At 47.8% G+C, this 21,412-nt stretch overlaps 2 protein-coding genes across 2 annotated transcripts in view; one reads left to right on the top strand and one right to left on the bottom strand.

The window, feature by feature from the left end:
* The window catches only part of LOC110528736 (formin-like protein 2), a 29,526-nt gene extending 28,015 nt beyond the window's left edge, over window positions 1-1,511 (bottom strand). The window contains exon 1 of the mRNA XM_036951410.1: window positions 194-1,511. Coding sequence (XP_036807305.1) covers window positions 194-310 — 117 coding nt within the window. The 5' untranslated portion in view covers window positions 311-1,511. The remainder of the gene's footprint in view (window positions 1-193) is intronic.
* A 3,637-nt stretch (window positions 1,512-5,148) lies between these two features.
* On the top strand, window positions 5,149-7,154 carry LOC110527242 (cyclin-dependent kinase 5 activator 1). The gene is made up of 2 exons (XM_021608406.2): window positions 5,149-5,867; window positions 5,947-7,154. Exons 1-2 carry the CDS (start codon window positions 5,445-5,447, stop codon window positions 6,481-6,483), a joined length of 960 nt encoding a protein of 319 aa, XP_021464081.2. The 5' UTR covers window positions 5,149-5,444; the 3' UTR covers window positions 6,484-7,154.
* Window positions 7,155-21,412: the final 14,258 nt, after the last annotated feature.

Raw genomic sequence — 21,412 nt, 5'->3', positions numbered from 1 at the left:
ACACACACACACACACACACACACACACACACTCAACACTCATACACACACACACACTCAACACTCATACATGCACACACTCAACACTCCAACACACACACACACGCAACAATCCTACAGACACGCACATGCAATGTATGAGCGTGTGTATGTGAGCATGTGTGCGTTTCTTGCTTGTGTGTGTGTCACCTACCAGTGCAATGGAGAACCTCTCTTCCAGCTCAGCAGGATCAGGCATGGGCAGCTTGACAGGAGCAGCCCTGGCCCTGATGACAGCTAGCTGAGACTCCATACTCTCTGTGTTCCCCATGGCTCACACACACACCTGTACTGTCAACCCACACACACCCTTACACCAGCAACTCACACACCCTCACACACCCCTCGCCATCAAATCAGACAAACACACCTTTCACAGTCACCACACACACAAGCACACCCGCTCACATACAATCACACCCCTAAACGTCAAATCACACACAGACAATAGTCTCTCTGCAGTCAGTCAGATACAGGCAACGCCTCCTGTAATTCGGGAATACTGTTCGGGTTTTTCTCCCTAGTGAGACACAGTCTGAACGACCGACCGACAGACTCACGCACGGCGGCACGAGATCAGAGAGATGCGGTAAACCGAAGGCGCGTGTCTACCGGGGGGCCGTGTCTATCCTCCATCCGTTCATCTTTTGTCCTCCTTTCTTCTCATCGCCGACGACGGAACGGCGCACGCACCATTTATCCGAATCCAGCTGAGACCGAAGTCCCACTGTCCGTCTCGCGCTAAATTTGCATCCCTTCCCGGTTCACTGTGTATCCTCGGTAATGGGTATGATGATGATGCTGATAAACGAACCGGGCGTCCCTGGTGTGTGTGAGCGAGCTGGCTACTTAATCCGCCCCCTCCTCCACAGGCGACAAAAGCGAGAGTTCAGCCTCCACGCACGCTTTCTCCCCCCCGCAACGACCCCCACTTTCTAACCGACACACAATGAGCCTTCTGCCGCTTCGCTCTCCTCGCCTCCCGCCCCCCTGCAGCGCACAGCCCACAGCCGTGAGCGAGACGCGAGGGGAGGGGGACTCGGATAACGTCTACCCCTAGACACTGATCTAGAGTCAGTTTTACGCGTGACCCAGTAATAATTGAGGTTATGATTTGGGGAGGATAAACTGATCCTATCATATTTTGGGCAATCTCTACCCAGAGCAGAGGGGAGAGGATTTGTTTTGTTCTGATGCATCCTGGTAGTTAGAGTCTTAATCGTTTAACGACGAGCTATCTATCTCACAGATGCTCATTGTCCAGACTTCTGACCCCTCCTTTATTAGGTCCATTTCTATGAATAGGCCTGTCCTATTGGCCTATAATGGGCCTGCTGATTTCTCACCCATATTCTACCTTTCTGGTTTAGGCTGTTATTTTTACAGGCAGTCTAAGCCTACTATTGCCACTACACATGTTTAGCCTACTTAAATACTGGCTTTCATAGACAAATTAAATTAGTGGATTAATTCATAATTAGGCTTTATGTCGTATAGTGGCGTTGGTATTGAGTTATTTTGGGGTCAGATGCATGGCTATGGCCAAGATATGCGTATAGCAAGACCTTATAGTACGACCTACTAGACCTGCAAGTATCAAAACAGTTTTATTCATAATAAAATTGAAAATACATAGATACAATACATAAAAAATATAGGCCTTCCTTTTAATTACAAACGATGTGGTCAGTAGGCTACAAATCCCCAACATCTCGTTTGCAAATGAAAAAGTCAGCAGAAACATGTATTCAGGGCCTGTAGTGTCATATCATCCTGAATCCACGCCTGCTAAGCCGCCTTTGTCCCCGTTTCTGACTGATATCTGAACAGATGGGGGCATTCACCATCACGGTGTGCGCAGGACCTCTTGTGGACAACACGTGTATTACATCTACCTGATTTTGTCAGTGAGAAATTGATTTTTGTTTAGCAATGGAAGTGCAATACCATGCATGAGCCTGCTGCCATAAATGGCCACCCTGTTAGCTGGATGAGTATTTGGAAAGAGCAAAATTATGATGAAAGTCCCATAAAGTCTGCATTGGCCATAAAGCTATGCAGTAGGAGGTGGTGTCGTGATGCAGCGCTCTGCTCTGTGGAGGGAGGGTTGCCTCTGGTTGGCTCTCACAGCTCACACGCCTCTCTGCATCCCAAATCTCCAATTTTCTCCCAGAAGTGTGAGCCCCTGCCTACACATTTAAAAGCATTCGATTGGCTCTCACAGCTAACACACCTCTCTCCCTCAGTCCCAAATCTCCACCGTTTTCTCCGAAGTGTGCAGCCCTTCCCGGTTCAAAGTATTGGATTGATGTAAACATGGGCCAGACTAGAGGGAGTTCCCACCATGTCTCTTTTACCAGTCCTTTTAACTACACCAACGGAAGTGAACAAATTAACACCTGGGCAGAAGGGTAGAACCAGTTGAACACAAATGAGGGAGAGGGGAGGAAAAAGAAAGAGGGAGGAGGAGAAGGGTGAGGGAGTGAGAATGGATGGATGGATGGGTAATGAGCAAACAGAGATGGCGGGGAGGAGAGAATGGAGTGTGACAGGAGGGAGGGAGGGAGGGAGGGAGGGAGGGAGGGAGGGAGGGAGGGAGGGAGGGAGGGAGGGAGGGAGGGAGGGTTGAAGGAGAAAGGAGATAGAAGCAGTTATGTCCACCACCAGACAATTTTTCCCTTCCTCTCATCTACCATTTCCACCTCTTCTCTATCCTCCTCTTCCTGTCCTCCTCTTCCTATCCTCCTCTTCCTATCCTCCTCTCCCTATCATCCTCTTCCTATCCTCCTCTCCCTATCCTCCTCACACCTATCCTCCTCTCCCTATCCTCCTCTTCCCTATCCTCCTCTCCCTATCCTCCTCTCCCTATCCTCCTCTTCCTATCCTCCTCTCCCTATCCTCCTCTTCCTGTCCTCCTCTTCCTATCCTCCTCTTCCTATCCTCCTCTTCCTATCCTCCTCTCCCTATCATCCTCTTCCTATCCCCCTCTCCCCTATCATCCTCTTCCCTATCCTCCTCTTCCTATCCTCCTCTTCCTGTCCTCCTCTTCCTGTCCTCCTCTTCCTATCCTCTTCTTCCTATCCTCCTCTCCCTATCATCCTCTTCCTATCCTCCTCTCCCTATCCTCCTCACACCTATCCTCCTCTTCCTGTCCTCCTCTTCCTATCCTCCTCTTCCCTATCCTCCTCTTCCTATCCTCCTCTCCCTATCCTCCTCTTCCTATCCCCTCTCCCCTATCATCCTCTTCCCTATCCTCCTCTTCCTATCCTCCTCTTCCTGTCCTCCTCTTCCTGTCCTCCTCTTCCTATCCTCTTCTTCCTATCCTCCTCTCCCTATCATCCTCTTCCTATCCTCCTCTCCCTATCCTCCTCACACCTATCCTCCTCTTCCTGTCCTCCTCTTCCTATCCTCCTCTTCCCTATCCTCCTCTTCCTATCCTCCTCTCCCTATCCTCCTCTTCCTATCCTCCTCTCCCTATCCTCCTCTCCCTATCATCCTCTTCCTATCCTCCTCTCCCTATCCTCCTCACACCTATCCTCCTCTTCCTATCCTCCTCTTCCTATCCTCCTCTTCCCTATCCTCCTCTTCCTATCCTCCTCTCCCTATCCTCCTCTTCCTATCCCCCTCTCCCCTATCATCCTCTTCCCTATCCTCCTCTTCCTATCCTCCTCTTCCTAACCTCCTCTCCCATATCCTCCTCTTCCTATCCTCCTCAACCCTATCCTCCTCACCCCTATCCTCCTCTTCTCTATCCTCCTCACACCTATCCTCTTCTTCTCTATCCTCCTCACCCCTATCCTCCTTTCCCTATCCTAATTTTCCTATCATCCTCACCCCATCCTCCTCTTCCTATCCTCCTCTTCCTATCCTCCTCTTCCTATCTTCCTCACCCCTATCCTCCTCTTCCTATCCTCCTCTTCCTATCTCCCTCACCCCTATCCTCCTCTTCCTATCCTCCTCTTCCTATCCTCCTCTCCCTATCCTCCTCTCCCTATCATCCTCTTCCTATCCTCCTCTTCCTATCCTCCTCACCCCTATCCTCCTCTTCCTATCCTCCTCACCCCTATCTTCCTCTCCCCATCCTCATTTTCCCTATCCTCCTTTCCTCTCCCCCTCCTTCCCTCTCACCTATCTGCCTCTCTCCATCTGCCTCTCTTCTCTCCCCCTCCTTCCCTCTCTCTCCATCTGCCTCTCATCTCTCCCTCCTTCCCTCTCTCTCCATCTGCCTCTCATCTCTCACCCTCCTTCCCTCTCTCTCCATCTGCCTCTCATCTCTCACCGTCCTTCCCTCTCTCTCCATCTGCCTCTCATCTCTCCCCGTCCTCCCCTCTCTCTCCGTCTGCCTCTCATCTCTCCCCCTCCTTCCCTCTCTCTCCATCTGCCTCATCTCTCACCCTCCTTCCCTCTCTCTCCATCTGCCTCTCATCTCTCCCCCTCCTTCCCTCTCTCTCCATCTGCCTCATCTCTCACCCTCCTTCCCTCTCTCGCCATCTGCCTCTCATCTCTCCCCCTCCTTCCCTCTCTCTCCATCTGCCTCATCTCTCACCCTCCTTCCCTCTCTCGCCATCTGCCTCTCATCTCTCACTTTCCTTCCCTCTCTCTCCATCTGCCTCTCATCTCTCACCCTCCTCCCCTCTCTCTCCATCTGCCTCTCATCTCTCACCCTCCTTCCCCCTCTCTCCATCTGCCGCTCATCTCTCACCCTCCTTCCCTCACTCTTCCTCCTGTGAGTCCTTCTCACCTTCTTATCTCTTTCTCTTTCTCACTCTTTCTCTCTCCCCCATGAACAACTGCAGCCTGTTTTAACACTCAACAAGCTGGAGATATGGAGGGCATCACGCACGCACGCACGCACGCACGCACGTACACACATTGGTCGAATAACCTGTCAATCTAAGCACCATCCTCTCTGGTTGGATATTTGGAGCTGTAAAACCGGCAGCATCTCTCGCGCACCTGCAGTTACCGGCCTCTGTCCGTTCCAAGAGCTGAGTGCCGCGCGCTGCGCTGCGACAGAAGGAGTGGCACAGCGTGTGTGTGATCGTGATTCGTGAACGTGTGTGTGATAGAGAGAGGAGAGAGAGAGAGAGAGAGAGAGAGAGAGAGAGAGAGAGAGAGAGAGAGAGAGGGGACGACTGTGTGTTCAATAGAGATAGAGTCAGAGAGAGAGAGAGAGCGCGAGAGAGAAAGAGAGAGAGAGAGAAATGTGTGAGTGAATCTAGCGCATATTGCTGGAATCACCGAGTATCACACACCTCTGGACATCTCTGGACTCTCCGCGGTCAAACCGTCAATGTAGCTGTGTGTGTGAACTTTAATTAAACTATTCGAACACCCCATCGATACGGACTGGGACACAAAGCTCGGGAAGCTCCGTGTGTTGGAAGGCGCTGCGCGCTGCAGACATGGGTACTGTTCTGTCTCTGTCGCCGAGGTCAAGGAAGGCAGCGGGCGGTGTGTGTGTGGACGAGAAACCGGACCTTGCGACCGGCGGGAAACAACAGGAGAAGAGCCTAAAGAAGCGCCACTCGGTGCTGCTCCATGCTCTGACGTGGAAGAGGCTGGTCGCCGCATCGGCCAAGAAGAAGAATGCCAAAAAGGTGAATCCCAAACCCGACGCCAGCCAGGCCAAATCCGATCCCTTGGTGGACCAGCTCAACACCGACAACATCAAGAAATCACAACCGTCCAACGGAATACTCGACCGAAAACCGACAGGGCCCAAACCCGGGCCAATTCCTGTGCCTGTTCCTACAGTACCGGACCAGACCCGGCGGCAGACCCAGAATGGACGCTTATTCATCTCCCCTCGGAGGGTGGTGGTGCAGGTGGGTAACGTGTGTGTGTGTGTGTGTGTGTGTGTGTGTGTGTGTGTGTGTCTAACTGTTTGTGTTGTTCGTCCTCTAGGCTTCCACCGGCGAGCTCCTGAGGTGTCTCTCTGACTTTCTCTGCCGCCGCTGCTTCAAGCTCAAAGAGCTCACGGCCAATGAGGTCATCCTGTGGTTCCGTAACGTGGACCGGGCTCTGTTAGTGCAGGGCTGGCAGGACCAGGGCTTCATCACCCCGGCTAACCTGGTCTTCGTCTACTTGCTCTGCCGAGAGGCCGTGGAGGAAGACACGGTGTCTGAATACGAGCTGCAGGCGACCTTCCTCACCTGCCTGTACCTGGCCTACTCCTACATGGGCAACGAGATCTCCTACCCGCTCAAGCCGTTCCTGGTGGAGTCCAGCCGGGAGGCCTTCTGGGAGCGGGCCCTTGGTCTCATTGACCGGATGAGCGGGCCAATGCTGAGGATAAACGCAGACCCGCACTATTTTACCGAGGTGTTCCAGGACCTGAAGAACGAGGGAGGGTCAAGGGAGAAGGAGAAGGAGAATGGGAAGGAGAAGAAGGAGAAGGAGAAGGAGAAAGACGGGAAACGGATAAGCGAGTTGGATCGTTAAGAACTGGATGAGGGGAGGAGAGAGGGAGGGGGAGGGGGATTTGGTTTAGGATACGGTCGCGGACACCAGCCACACACCCGCCGGTTGTTTGAGCGGGGATTGAATGTATACGCTTGGTGGTGAACCGGACTAACACACGACGGGGATTTGATCGGGAACCTGAGTCTGGAATCAGGAGGAATCAGTCACACGCCTAGCTTCACCTCGCCCCGTTACCGAACTGTCGTGTCATGTGTTCAGTCAAAGCTCGGGGAATCTAACGGACACTACACGGGACTTTGGGCGGAAAGAGATAGCTATAGTTAACTTTACTGCATGCTGTATAAAAAGTATTCTGATTGTATCGTTATTGTGGCTTTTGAGAAATGGATAGGCTATTATACGGTGGACTAAAGTGATAGCTTATAGCGCGTCAGTGTTTTGGGGAAAATGTATATATTCGTTTCATAAGAGGGGAACGACACCGTGCTCTCCAAGGGACTGGACTCAGTGGCGCGAGAGACGCAGCCTGCCCCCCACCCCCTCTGAACGTTGAATGTACTATTTTACCACTTCAAACCAACGGGATTCTTTACCGTTAACATGTGGCAACTGTTACTATGGTATTATAAAACGTTCTGTTTTATATATTGTACATTCAAAAATACAAGTATAAATCGTTACAAACGGTCCCCGTGCCTCCCAGCAATGTTTAATTGAATTGCCTTGTGATTAATGTGATCAAGAACGCTGAAAGTTAGCCCTGTATGTAATAATCAGAGGTGTACACTTTATGGACAGCTTTAGTTTTACTAGACCCAGAGCAACACCATCTCTATGACTGATTATAAGCCTACGACTCTGGAAACCCCAAAAGGCTAGCCAATAATAGTCTTCTACGGTGAAGCAACATGCAACAGCTGGGCTGGTACTGATGTCCGTGGGCACATAATGTCCCCAGCTGTGTTAAGGTCCTGGTCAACGAGGCTATAGGTCAAAAACGAGTCAATCAAAGTTCAGATGAGATAGACCATCAAGCCATTCAGGTCAACACTGCGTCCATACTCAGATTTAGAACCTCTATAGACATATTGCTCAATTGACAAAATCAAGGTTTATTGGTGGGCTTTTTATAGAAAGAAAAACTGGAGTAGTGATCTCAGCGGCAGGCGGCCCTTGGATAAATGCAAGGCCTTCTTACTGTCGCTGTCCATGGTTCTGAAATCGAGTGGTGCTGAAACCTCGCTACATGGGAGTGTGATAATGTAGCCTACTGGAGTTTAACAGTGATCTCATCTTCACCCTTGTCATCTTTTTTATCATCGTCATAATCTCCATTATCATCAACACCACCTCCTTCTTCTCCTCCTCATCACTATCTCCATCTGTGCGTGTGTGTTGCCATTCTATGATGACTCATCAGCTCGAGCGCAAAGCTAAACATTTGTGAATAAAGGAAGACGGAACACGTGGTGCAGTTTTCCGAGCAGGTGATTGGATGAGTTTTGCTGCAGTCTGATAGAAGTGGCGCTGTGAAGAAGGAGAAGAGAGGAGGGGAGATACTGCGGAGTCGCGAGCCGGGGGAAGGTGGAATTCAACATTTTCTCTCCCAGCCGCTGCTGCATTCCCGTTCCGTCTCCAAGGCAACAACCGAGACAGCAATGGGGATAAGAAAGACAGACAGAGAGAGGAGGGAGAAAGAGAGAGCGACAGAGAGAGACTTTACACCAGCTCACATGGCCATGAAGCAAAACGATAGAAAAGATACAAAACTCGTGTTCTCTAAACCTCCTCAAACTCATATCATCTGTTTCCTGATCAGGCTACAACAAATATGTTTTAAAATAATGCTAATGGTTTGGATTTATTAGCCTATACATAGGCTACTCCTCATCTCCCAAAGAGACACGCTTCTTCATTTGGCCTATTTTATTCCCAGTCATTTTGTTGGGCGGCTGGGATAGGCCTTTTTTTAATCTCCAAAGGTGCAAAAAAAATAATCAGTTTCTTTGACGTGATGCAGGCTACTGTTTGTGTCGATTAAGGGGGAAAACCGGTTATGCAACTTCACACCATCAGCAACAGCTTACGGAACACGGGTTACCATGGAGACGCCGCGGAGGCAGCAGGTTGCAGAGAGAAGGAAAGAGAGAGGAGAGAATCAATATTAAATTATTAGCCTACCACAGAGGTGACTTATGGCAAAGATGAACACATCTCCTCTGCTCATAATGTAGGCTTATATATATATACACACACACACACACACACACACACACACACACACACACACACACACACACACACACACACACACACACACACACACACACACACACACACACACACACACTAAGGTATAATACTTGTATTGTTACAATGTCTTACAATGTATAACAGATGCCTCCTTACAATAACAGAGCATAGGGCTAAAAGAGAAAGAGTAATTATCCAGTGTTTCTAGATTTCTATGAAATATGACCTAGAATTAATGACAATATGAGTGAAATAGCTTTCCTTCCTAAAAAATGGTAATTAAGTATGCTAAAAATCCGTTTTTCTGTGTAGGAATGGTGTGGGTTTACCCCAACAGCAGGACGGTGTGGACATACACCGGCCATTAAAAATATTCACGCAAGTAGACCACTGATTGGCCAGCTCATCCTCCACATCATCCTCTATGTGTAAATAGCAAGCACTTTTTAAACCAGTCTGTTTGAGATACATGTTTGAGGTGGGATTTTTAAAGTGTTTTTTCCCCCTCCAATTTATGCTTTGGCCACAAATACGAGTATAGGATGAGTCAACAACATTATTTGGGTTTGAGTTAACAGAATGTGAAAAAAAGCAGGTGTTCTTCTGAGAAGAGGTCAGAGGCCTTATTCACAAACTATCTCAGAGTAGAAGTGCTGATCCAGGATCAGTGGATTCAATATGATCTAATAAGGCAACACTCATCCTAGATCAGCACTCCTTCTTTAAAGGTCCAATGCAGCTGTTTTAATCTCAATATCAAATCATATCTGGGTAAAAATGAAGTACCTTCCTGTGATTGTTCTCAATTAAAATGGCCAAAAATAAACTAAAATAGTTTCTTAGCAAAGAGCAGTTTTTCAAGCTATGGGATTGGTCTGAGTGGTGGGGGGGGACTGAAAACTAGCTGTTATTGGCAGAAAGGTTTAGAACTCTCTTTCTTATTGGTCTATTAACTAAATCACCGCCTGGGTCACCAGGCTGGCTGAAACTCCATCCCACCACAACGGGCTGCGATTTCAGGAGGTCTTTTCAAACAGCTCTTACACTAAAAGGGAATTATCAAAATGTTCACAATTTCACAGTATTATTCCAACCTCCTAGTGTGGAAATATATATAAAACACAGGAAATCACGTTTTTGACTGCACTGTGCCTGTGAGCAGCTTTATAAATATGGGCCCCAGACTCATAGAAAACACATACTGTATGTAGCATAGCGATGGGCCTTCACAGAGTTTGGAAAACTTTGTTTCATTCATGCCTACTGTCATTATAAAGGCTGCCATGTTGGCAACAAAGGTTCCACTTCTGGTAAGAATTTGAATATTTGTCATGGAATGCTAAGTGCTCTGTATCTATGAGCTGATGCCTCCACCTAGTGGTCCTAAAAGGAGTCACAGTGTGTGTGTGTGTGACATTAACTAACATAACTATTTAACTACTCCCTCAACACTTTAAACCTTCAGTCCTTCACCCTCTATAGCAGTTAGTCCCATTTCACTGGCAAATGCATCATTTGCATGACCTGACCTGATAACATCTGGGCACACACACACACACACACACGCACACAGTGTTGTTATCATTTTGAGTGAAGTTGTTTTATGTTGTTTGACTGTTTCAGCGTTGTGTGAGTGTTGTCCTGACACACCACACACACACACACACACACACACACACACACACACACAGTGTTGTTATCATTTTGAGTGAAGTTGTTTTATGTTGTTTGAGCGTTGTGTGAGTGTTGTCCTGACACACACACCAAACACACACACACAAACATACACACACACACACACAGTGTTGTTATCATTTTGAGTGAAGTTGTTTTATGACATTTGAGTGTTTCAGCATTGTGTGAGTGTTGTTTCAGCGTTGTGTGAGTGTTGTCCTGCTCCCCTGTAAGGTCAGGCTGTTTGAATAGTGAGCAGAGGTGGAAATTACTTGTGCCACCCGTTACCAAGCAACCACATGTTAGCCTGGAAACTAATCTTCCTAAAGAGCAAATGTGAAAAACAGACTCCTGCCACCCAAACTCAGACAGACGGTGTGTGTGTGAGAGATGAAAGAGAGAGAGAGCGAGAGACCGAGACAAAGAGAGTGAGACAGAGAAACAGAGACAGAGAGAGATACAGAGAGAGAGACAGAGACAGACAAAGAGAGAGACAGAGACAGAGAGACAGACCAAGAGAGTGAGACAGAGAGACAGAGACAGAGAGACAGAGACCAAGAGAGAGAGACAGAGAGAGAGTGAGAGAGAGGTAGGCCTAAAGCCTCATGGTTTCTCTTATCTCCTTTCTATCTCATTTAAGGGCCAATCAGAAACATGGAACACAATCTATTTGACAATCAGGAACTCCCAGGGTGTTTGCATGTTTAATTTGTGACACATTTGACTGTCTGTTAAAAGCACACACCCCTCAGGCAGCAATAACACCTACCAATGTGCACGCACACACACCCCAGGCAGCAAGTCACCACGCAAGCTCCACCAAGACCCTCTTGACCTGTGTGTGTGTGTGTGTGTGTGTGTGTCATTATAGGCCTATTATTCATCTTAATTTAAATACATTTTATTAGACTTTATTAAACGCAGTTCGTTGTCAGACATTTGGTCCGGTTGGGGAGCTCTCCGCTGTGTCCGCCAGGCCCGTTAATGTTTAACCGATTCCTCCATCAGACTACCCTACGATTACCGTGCCATTTCAACCATACTGTTGGAAGGGACTTGGATCTCCGTGGTAGCATACGTCCCCGGTCCTATTCTCTCTGCCCACGAGAGAAAATTCAATGTCAATATTTACTAAATAATGAACAGGCACGAAACGGCCATTAGAACTCCGCTTCCATGCAGATAGTGCCCACCTGCTCAACACAAAGAAAAAAGTAGAAAACGTAATTTCAGAGTTTTTCTTTGTATGTCTATGCGACAGCTATACAGGCCTCTATGCCTGCGTTGGTAGCCTATCTGCTCAAAACTGGGCTCTGATCCAATTACTTGTCCCTACGGGAATATTGTAGAGCCGGCTAATCTCTAATGAGTGGTCGATGGATTTATATGTTTATAGCGCCTTTTCAAATTATATTCACATTTATTTGAACTTTATCCCTTTTCCCGTCTGCTTTGTTTTCACGCAGTTTTCCTGCACCTGCTTAACGCGAGCCGAACGAACAAAACGTCATCTTCATCATGTATTGTGCGCGTGGCTCAGCGTGAGGCAGGTGCAGATCTCTCTCCATTTGGAATGGTGCTCACCTTCTCGAGAGGGAAACATTTAGGCAAACACAGACAGAATAGACTCCATGGGAAAGTCCAGAGACGGAGTTATTGAGTTGGTGATGTACCGGTAGCCTAAAATAAATCAAATCAAGTTGAGTTGATGCTGACCAAAAGTTGTTTATTCGAAGCAGCAGATCATTTTATTTTGCATAAAGGAATTTCATAAAGCAGATTGTGAAAATAAAACTTTTGGGCAACATATATAGCCTATCCTATAAGACTCACTTGCCTGCATTGAAGTTGCACAGCTGGAGATGCAGATGTCTTGTTGGTCAGAACCGTGACGTCCTCTCTCTCAAGGGTGGGTATAGCCTTCAGACCCTGCTCGAGCCAGTGTCCTGGATTTATAGGTGGTGTAACACCGAGAACATGAGAAGGGTTGGGGGTTTGACTCTTCCCGGACACACCTGCTGCAGGACTATATGAACCCTAGACGCCGATCTAAGGCCAGTTTTTGGTTGAGTTTGGGATTTGGGGGAGGGTAAACTGAACCTAGATCTGTGCCTACGGGCAATTTACACACTCCCTCGCGATGGAATTGGCCAGGATCCGAGAGGGGCGCGGCGAGAGGTGGAGGGTAGTTCTACTCCATTTTGGGTCTTCCGTTACTGTCTGAAGAGCTTCGTATACAAACGTCACTTTTTCATGGTACACCTTTTGTCAAATTTGCCGTCAAAAGTAGATTGTTTTTGGGGGGCTTTTAAACTAACCCTTCCCTTAACCTAATTATCCTAACCTGCTACGTTACTTCCTAATCTGCTGCTTAAATTCTCTTAAACCTGCTTCAAAAAGTCAATTTTGACAAAAGCTCCATCTCCTCTAGACAAAAGCCTTTTTTTCATACCCTCGTAGGCAGTTGCTCTTTAACGGATAGAGCTGATAAGGTTGATCAGCTGGAAACAGAGGGAAGAGGATGGAAAGATGTTGAACTTACTATACGCCTCAGGGAGGTGTGAATTAAGGGCTCAGAATTGTTTTACATAGTGTTTTCCCCAGTTTGGAAGGAAGCTTTTCAAAGGTATTTGAATATAGCAGGCCAAACCTAATCATGTCATACACTCTCCCATGAATGCTGGGAATGCATTTTATGGGCTCCCGAGTGGCGCAGCGGTCTAAGGCACTGCATCTCAGTGCAAGAGACTTCAATACAGTCCCTGGTTTGAATCCAGGCTGTATCACATCCGGCCGTGATTGGGAGTCCCTTAGGGTGGCGCACAATTGGCCCAGCGTCGTCCGGGTTTGGCCGGTGTAGGCCGTCACTGTAAATAAGAATTTGTTCTTAACTGACTTGCCTAGTTAAATAAAGGTTAAATAAAATATGTTGTGCCCAGTAGAAATAAATGGTAAATAATGTATGGTGTCATTTTGGAGTCACTTTTATTATAAATAAGAATAGAATATGTTTCTGAACACGTCTCCCATGACTATGGATAATCATGAATAAATCGTGAATAATGAGGCATGAATATCATACCCCCCCCCCAAAAAAACTCCCGTTATTGGTAATGGTGAGAGTATGTTTTGGGGGCATGATCATTGTGCAGCTGTAACTTTCTCACTCATCATTATTCACTATTCATTCATGATTATATGTAATCATGATAGCATCCACATGAATGTAGAATTGTTTAGAAGCATATTCTATTCTTATTTACAATAAAGAATAGCACAATACATTATGTACCGTTCATTTCTACTGGACACACCATAATCCGAAACGCAAATGCATCCAAATGTCGAGTCACAGCATGATGTAGTAACTGCATGCTCGGAATATGGGAACAAATACTAACCTTTTGATTATATTTAATAAAGTATAAGTTAAATGTGTCCAAATACTTATGACACATTCAAATGGGGAGACTAGATACATCATTTTTACATTTTTTATTGAACCTTTATCTAGGCAAGTCAGTTAAGAACAATTTCTTATTTACAATGACGGCCTAATACGAAACACATCATCCAAAACACAACCAAAACAAACAGCAAATGCATCCAACAAGTTTGTAGAGTCACAAGCTTGATGCAGTCATTGTGTGGTAGGAATATGGGACCAAATACTAAACTGTTGACTCAATTTACACGATAAGTGAATTTGTCCAAACACTTTTGACACCTCCAAATGGGGGGACTAGATACATAAAGTACATACATATTTAAATAGTAAACAGATATGTATGCAATACTCTCAAATAAAAGGTGACATTCTGTGCTGTTACCTCAAATAAAATCCAAAATGCTGGAGTATAAAGATAAATGTAAAGTTTTAGCTTCACTGTCCAAATAAATGCATAGGGGAGTTTATATATATGATGATTACTATACAGTAGGGAAGTAACTCACACCAATCTTTGTACAAAGCCTGGGTGAGCCGCCCCTCGCGCCTGACTGACATCGCTTCTTTCTTTCCTTCCTTCCCTCTTCCCACTCACTTATCTACCTACCAATCAGTGATTACCTCTAGGAAGGAAGGAAGGATGCATCTGTAAGTATTGGTACAGAGCCTGACTTTATTTAATGGACTCTAGCTCCCCCATGTGGTGGTCAGAACTTAAGTCTCATATTCATTAAGTGTCCCAGTGTATGAGTACTGATCTAGGATCAGTTGGACTTTTTAGGTTATAATGAATGGACCAGCATTTAACCTGAGGCTTCATGAACAAGCCCAGATCTTACTATTATGGCCCTGTCCAGAAACAACCCCTAGGCCCTACCCTCTATGGCCCTGTCCAGAAACAACCCCTAGGCCAAAACCTCTATGGCCCTGTCCAGAAACAACCCCTAGGCCCTACCCTCTATGGCCCTGTCCAGAAACAACCCCTAGGCCCTACCCTCTATGTCCCCGTCCAGAAACAACCCCTAGGCCCTACGCTCTATGGCCCCGTCCAGAAACAACCCCTAGGCCCTACCCTTTATGGTCCCGTCAAGAAACAACCCCTAGGCCCTACCCTCTATGGCCCTGTCCAGAAACAACCCCTAGGCCCCACCCTCTATGGCCCCATCCAGAAACAACCCCTAGGCCCTACCCTCTATGGCCCTGTCCAGAAACAACCCCTAGGCCAAAACCTCTATGGCCCCATCCAGAAACAATCCCTAGGCCCTACCCTCTATGGCCCTGTCCAAAAACAACCCCTAGGCCCTACCCTCTATGGCCCTGTCCAGAAACAACCCCTAGGCCCTACCCTCTATGGCCCCGTCCAGAAACAACCCCTAGGTCCTACCCTCTATGGCCCCATCCAGAAACAACCCCTAGGACCTACCCTCTATGGCCCCGTCCAGAAACAACCCCTAGGCCCTACCCTCTATGTCCCCGTCCAGAAACAACCCCTAGGCCCTACCCTCTATGGCCCCGTCCAGAAACAACCCCTAGGCCCTACCCTCTATGTCCCCGTCCAGAAACAACCCCTAGGCCCTACCCTCTATGGAATGTTTTCCCACACAAGGGAACAGATTCCATTACACCATAGCCTATGTGTGAACAGTGTATTTATGTCATATAATTGTAGGTTTTATTGACCACCTGCCCCAATGATCTGCTGCTGATGACTGGGATGAATGTAGGAGCAGATTTCAGGAGCAGGACAAGACACCCTCATTTTGACTGATGACTGGGATGAATGTAGGAGCAGATTTCAGGAGCAGGACAAGACACCCTCATTTTGACTGATGACTGGGATGAATGTAGGAGCAGATTTCAGGAGCAGGACAAGACACCCTCATTTTGACTGATGACTGGGATGAATGTAGGAGAAGATTTCAGGAGCAGGACAAGACACCCTCATTTTGACTGATGACTGGGATGAATGTAGGAGCAGATTTCAGGAGCAGGACAAGACACCCTCATTTTGACTGATGACTGGGATGAATGTAGGAGAAGATTTCAGGAGCAGGACAAGACACCCTCATTTTGACTGATGACTGGGATGAATGTAGGAGCAGATTTCAGGAGCAGGACAAGACACCCTCATTTTGACTGATGACTGGGATGAATGTAGGAGCAGATTTCAGGAGCAGGACAAGACACCCTCATTTTGACTGATGACTGATATGAGAGCATGTACGTGATAGGTCTATCTGGCTGATATAAGAGCATGTACGTGATAGGCCTATCTGGCTGATATGAGAGCATGTACGTGATAGGTCTATCTGGCTGATATGAGAGCATGTACGTGATAGGTCTATCTGGCTGATATAAGAGCATGTACGTGATAGGTCTATCTGGCTGATATGAGAGCATGTACGTGATAGGTCTATCTGGCTGATATGAGAGCATGTACGTGATAGGTCTATCTGGCTGATATAAGAGCATGTACGTGATAGGTCTATCTGGCTGATATGAGAGCATGTACGTGATAGGCCTATCTGGCTGATATGAGAGCATGTACGTGATAGGTCTATCTGGCTGATATGAGAGCATGTACGTGATAGGTCTATCTGGCTGATATAAGAGCATGTACGTGATAGGTCTATCTGGCTGATATGAGAGCATGTACGTGATAGGTCTATCTGGCTGATATAAGAGCATGTACGTGATAGGTCTATCTGGCTGATATGAGAGCATGTACGTGATAGGTCTATCTGGCTGATATGATTATGATGGTCATAATGCTTCATGACAGTATCATAAAGTGTATTTTCTACAAATGATTTAAAATATGATTTTAAAAAACATGAATGTAAAGAATTCATAACAACAACAACAAAGGATTTAAGAAACACATTTTCAAACGAAAGGAAACTTCTTGGCAGGAAAAAAAACGAATTTGAATAAATGTGGGTTTTGACACTTATGTAGGTGCCATAACCAGCCATAACATAACACAACATATATCACAACATGTGTAAATATATGGGTCATGACAGTGTTATGACAAGTTATGTCAGATGTTGTGACAGTGGGTATTAAGTAAAGTGCTACCGTTCCTTTCTATACCTGCATAGGTGCTGCTATCACCCCTATGGGTTAAACTACCTTATAAGGGCAGGATCATTCCCAATGATCTACTAACACCCAGAAGGACATGCTGGCATTAACACACACACACACACACACACACACACACACACACACACACACACACACACACACACACACACACACACACACACACACACACACACACACACACACACACACACACACTGTGAAGTGGTCATGTGTGCTAACGGAGAAATCAGGTGGAATCCTGTCTGTATTATTGCACAAATTCTGTGGAATCCTGTCTGTATTAATGTAAGAAATTGAGCTCAGGTGCATCCTGTTTCTATTGATCGTCCTTGAGATGTTTCTACAACTTGATTGGAGTCAACCTGTGGTCAATTTAATTGATTGGGCATGATTTGGAAAGGCACGATTTGGAAAGGCACACACCTGTCTATATAAGATCCCACAGTTGACAGTGCACATCACAGCAAAAACCAAGCCATGAAGTCGAAGGAATTGTCCGTAGAACAACGAGACAGGATTCTGTCAAGGCACAGATCTGGGGAAGGGTACCAAAACATTCTGAAGAATTGAAGGTCCCCAAGAAAAGTGGCCTCCATCATTCTTAAATGGAAGAAGTTTGGAACCAACAAGACTCTTCCTAGAGCTGGCCGCCCGGCAAAACTGAGCAATCGGGGGAGAAGGGCCTTGGACAGGGAGGTGACCAAGAACCCGATGGTCACGCTGACAGAGCTCCAGAGTTCCTCTGCTGAGATGGGAGAACCTTCCAGAAGGACAACTATCTCTGCAGCACTCCACCAATCAAGCCTTAATGGTGGAGTGGCCAAAACACTCCTCAGTAAAAGGCGCATGACAGCCCGCTTGGAGTTTGCCAAAAGGCACCTAAAGGGCTCTCAGACCCTGAGAAACAAGATTATCTGGTCTGATGAAACCACGATTGAACTCTTTGGCTTGAATGCCAAGAGTCATGTATGGAGGAAACCTGGCACCATCCCTACGGTGAAGCATGGTGGTGCCAGCATCATGCTGTGGGGATGTTTTTCAGCGGCAGGGACTGGGAGACGAGTCAGGATCGAGGCAAAGATGAACAGAGAAAAGTACAGAGAGATCCTTGATGAAAACCTGCTCCAGAGCGCTCAGGACCTCAGACTGGGGCGAAGGTTCACCTTCCAAAAGGACAATGACCCTTAGCACACAGCCAAGACAACGCAGAAGTGGCTTCTTGTCACGCCCTGAGTTGAGTTGGGGTGGGCATGAGTTGGGGTGGGCATTCTATGTTTTCTATTTCTGTGTGTTTGGCCAGGTGTGGTTCTCAATCAGAGGCAGCTGTTTATCGTTGTTTCTGATTGAGAATCATACTTAGGTAGCCTTTTCCCACCTGGGTTTTGTGGGTAGATGCTTTCTGTTTTTGTGTCTGCACCAGACAGAACTGTTTCGGTTGTTCTCTTTGTTGTTTTGCTATTCAGTGTTCAGTTCAACTAATAAAAGATGAACACGTACCACGCTGCAACTTGGTCCACTTCTTACCACGCTGCACTTTGGTCCACTTCTTACCACGCTGCACTTTGGTCCACTTCTTACCACGCTGCACTTTGGTCCACTTCTTACCACGCTGCACTTTGGTCCACTTCTTACCACGCTGCACTTTGGTCCACTTCTTACCACGCTGCACTTTGGTCCACTTCTTACCACGCTGCACTTTGGTCCACTTCTTACCACGCTGCACTTTGGTCCACTTCTTACCACGCTGCACTTTGGTCCACTTCTTACCACGCTGCGCTTTGGTCCACTTCTTACCACGCTGCGCTTTGGTCCACTTCTTACCACGCTGCACTTTGGTCCACTTCTTACCACGCTGCACTTTGGTCCACTTCTTACCACGCTGCACTTTGGTCCACTTCTTACCACGCTGCAACTTGGTCCACTTCTTACCACGCTGCACTTTGGTCCACTTCTTACCACGCTGCACTTTGGTCCACTTCTTACCACGCTGCACTTTGGTCCACTTCTTACCACGCTGCACTTTGGTCCACTTCTTACCACGCTGCACTTTGGTCCACTTCTTACCACGCTGCACTTTGGTCCACTTCTTACCACGCTGCAACTTGGTCCACTTCTTACCACGCTGCACTTTGGTCCACTTCTTACCACGCTGCACTTTGGTCCACTTCTTACCACGCTGCACTTTGGTCCACTTCTTACCACGCTGCACTTTGGTCCACTTCTTACCACGCTGCGCTTTGGTCCACTTCTTACCACGCTGCAACTTGGTCCACTTCTTACCACGCTGCACTTTGGTCCACTTCTTACCACGCTGCACTTTGGTCCACTTCTTACCACGCTGCACTTTGGTCCACTTCTTACCACGCTGCACTTTGGTCCACTTCTTACCACGCTGCACTTTGGTCCACTTCTTACCACGCTGCACTTTGGTCCACTTCTTACCACGCTGCGCTTTGGTCCACTTCTTACCACGCTGCGCTTTGGTCCACTTCTTACCACGCTGCACTTTGGTCCACTTCTTACCACGCTGCACTTTGGTCCACTTCTTACCACGCTGCACTTTGGTCCACTTCTTACCACGCTGCAACTTGGTCCACTTCTTACCACGCTGCACTTTGGTCCACTTCTTACCACGCTGCACTTTGGTCCACTTCTTACCACGCTGCACTTTGGTCCACTTCTTACCACGCTGCACTTTGGTCCACTTCTTACCACGCTGCACTTTGGTCCACTTCTTACCACGCTGCACTTTGGTCCACTTCTTACCACGCTGCGCTTTGGTCCACTTCTTACCACGCTGCGCTTTGGTCCACTTCTTACCACGCTGCACTTTGGTCCACTTCTTACCACGCTGCACTTTGGTCCACTTCTTACCACGCTGCGCTTTGGTCCACTTCTTACCACGCTGCGCTTTGGTCCACTTCTTACCACGCTGCGCTTTGGTCCACTTCTTACCACGCTGCGCTTTGGTCCACTTCTTACCACGCTGCGCTTTGGTCCACTTCTTACCACGCTGCGCTTTGGTCCACTTCTTACCACGCTGCACTTTGGTCCACTTCTTACCACGCTGCGCTTTGGTCCACTTCTTACCACGCTGCGCTTTGGTCCACTTCTTACCACGCTGCACTTTGGTCCACTTCTTACCACGCTGCGCTTTGGTCCACTTCTTACCACGCTGCACTTTGGTCCACTTCTTACCACGCTGCGCTTTGGTCCACTTCTTACCACGCTGCGCTTTGGTCCACTTCTTACCACGCTGCGCTTTGGTCCACTTCTTACCACGCTGCGCTTTGGTCCACTTCTTACCACGCTGCACTTTGGTCCACTTCTTACCACGCTGCGCTTTGGTCCACTTCTTACCACGCTGCGCTTTGGTCCACTTCTTACCACGCTGCGCTTTGGTCCACTTCTTACCACGCTGCGCTTTGGTCCACTTCTTACCACGCTGCGCTTTGGTCCACTTCTTACCACGCTGCGCTTTGGTCCACTTCTTACCACGCTGCGCTTTGGTCCACTTCTTACCACGCTGCGCTTTGGTCCACTTCTTACCACGCTGCACTTTGGTCCACTTCTTACCACGCTGCGCTTTGGTCCACTTCTTACCACGCTGCGCTTTGGTCCACTTCTTACCACGCTGCACTTTGGTCCACTTCTTACCACGCTGCACTTTGGTCCACTTCTTACCACGCTGCACTTTGGTCCACTTCTTACCACGCTGCACTTTGGTCCACTTCTTACCACGCTGCGCTTTGGTCCACTTCTTACCACGCTGCGCTTTGGTCCACTTCTTACCACGCTGCACTTTGGTCCACTTCTTACCACGCTGCGCTTTGGTCCACTTCTTACCACGCTGCACTTTGGTCCACTTCTTACCACGCTGCGCTTTGGTCCACTTCTTACCACGCTGCGCTTTGGTCCACTTCTTACCACGCTGCGCTTTGGTCCACTTCTTACCACGCTGCGCTTTGGTCCACTTCTTACCACGCTGCACTTTGGTCCACTTCTTACCACGCTGCACTTTGGTCCACTTCTTACCACGCTGCACTTTGGTCCACTTCTTACCACGCTGCGCTTTGGTCCACTTCTTACCACGCTGCGCTTTGGTCCACTTCTTACCACGCTGCGCTTTGGTCCACTTCTTACCACGCTGCGCTTTGGTCCACTTCTTACCACGCTGCGCTTTGGTCCACTTCTTACCACGCTGCGCTTTGGTCCACTTCTTACCACGCTGCGCTTTGGTCCACTTCTTACCACGCTGCGCTTTGGTCCACTTCTTACCACGCTGCGCTTTGGTCCACTTCTTACCACGCTGCGCTTTGGTCCACTTCTTACCACGCTGCGCTTTGGTCCACTTCTTACCACGCTGCGCTTTGGTCCACTTCTTACCACGCTGCGCTTTGGTCCACTTCTTACCACGCTGCGCTTTGGTCCACTTCTTACCACGCTGCGCTTTGGTCCACT

The sequence above is a fragment of the Oncorhynchus mykiss genome, chromosome 18 (assembly GCF_013265735.2).
Source record: "Oncorhynchus mykiss isolate Arlee chromosome 18, USDA_OmykA_1.1, whole genome shotgun sequence".
In the NCBI taxonomy this organism is placed as follows: Eukaryota; Metazoa; Chordata; class Actinopteri; order Salmoniformes; family Salmonidae; genus Oncorhynchus; species Oncorhynchus mykiss.
The sequence above is the reverse complement of the archived record's forward strand: the minus strand, read 5'-3'. Positions and strand labels throughout refer to the sequence as shown.

What these genes read in the sequence shown, in the direction of transcription:
- LOC110527242 (XM_021608406.2), top strand. Translation starts at nt 5,445, where the DNA reads ATGGGTACTGTTCTGTCTCTGTCGCCGAGGTCAAGGAAGGCAGCGGGC. An exon ending in CTCGGAGGGTGGTGGTGCAG is followed by an intron (nt 5,868 to 5,946) that starts GTGGGTAACGTG and finishes TTCGTCCTCTAG; the next exon opens with GCTTCCACCGGCGAGCTCCT.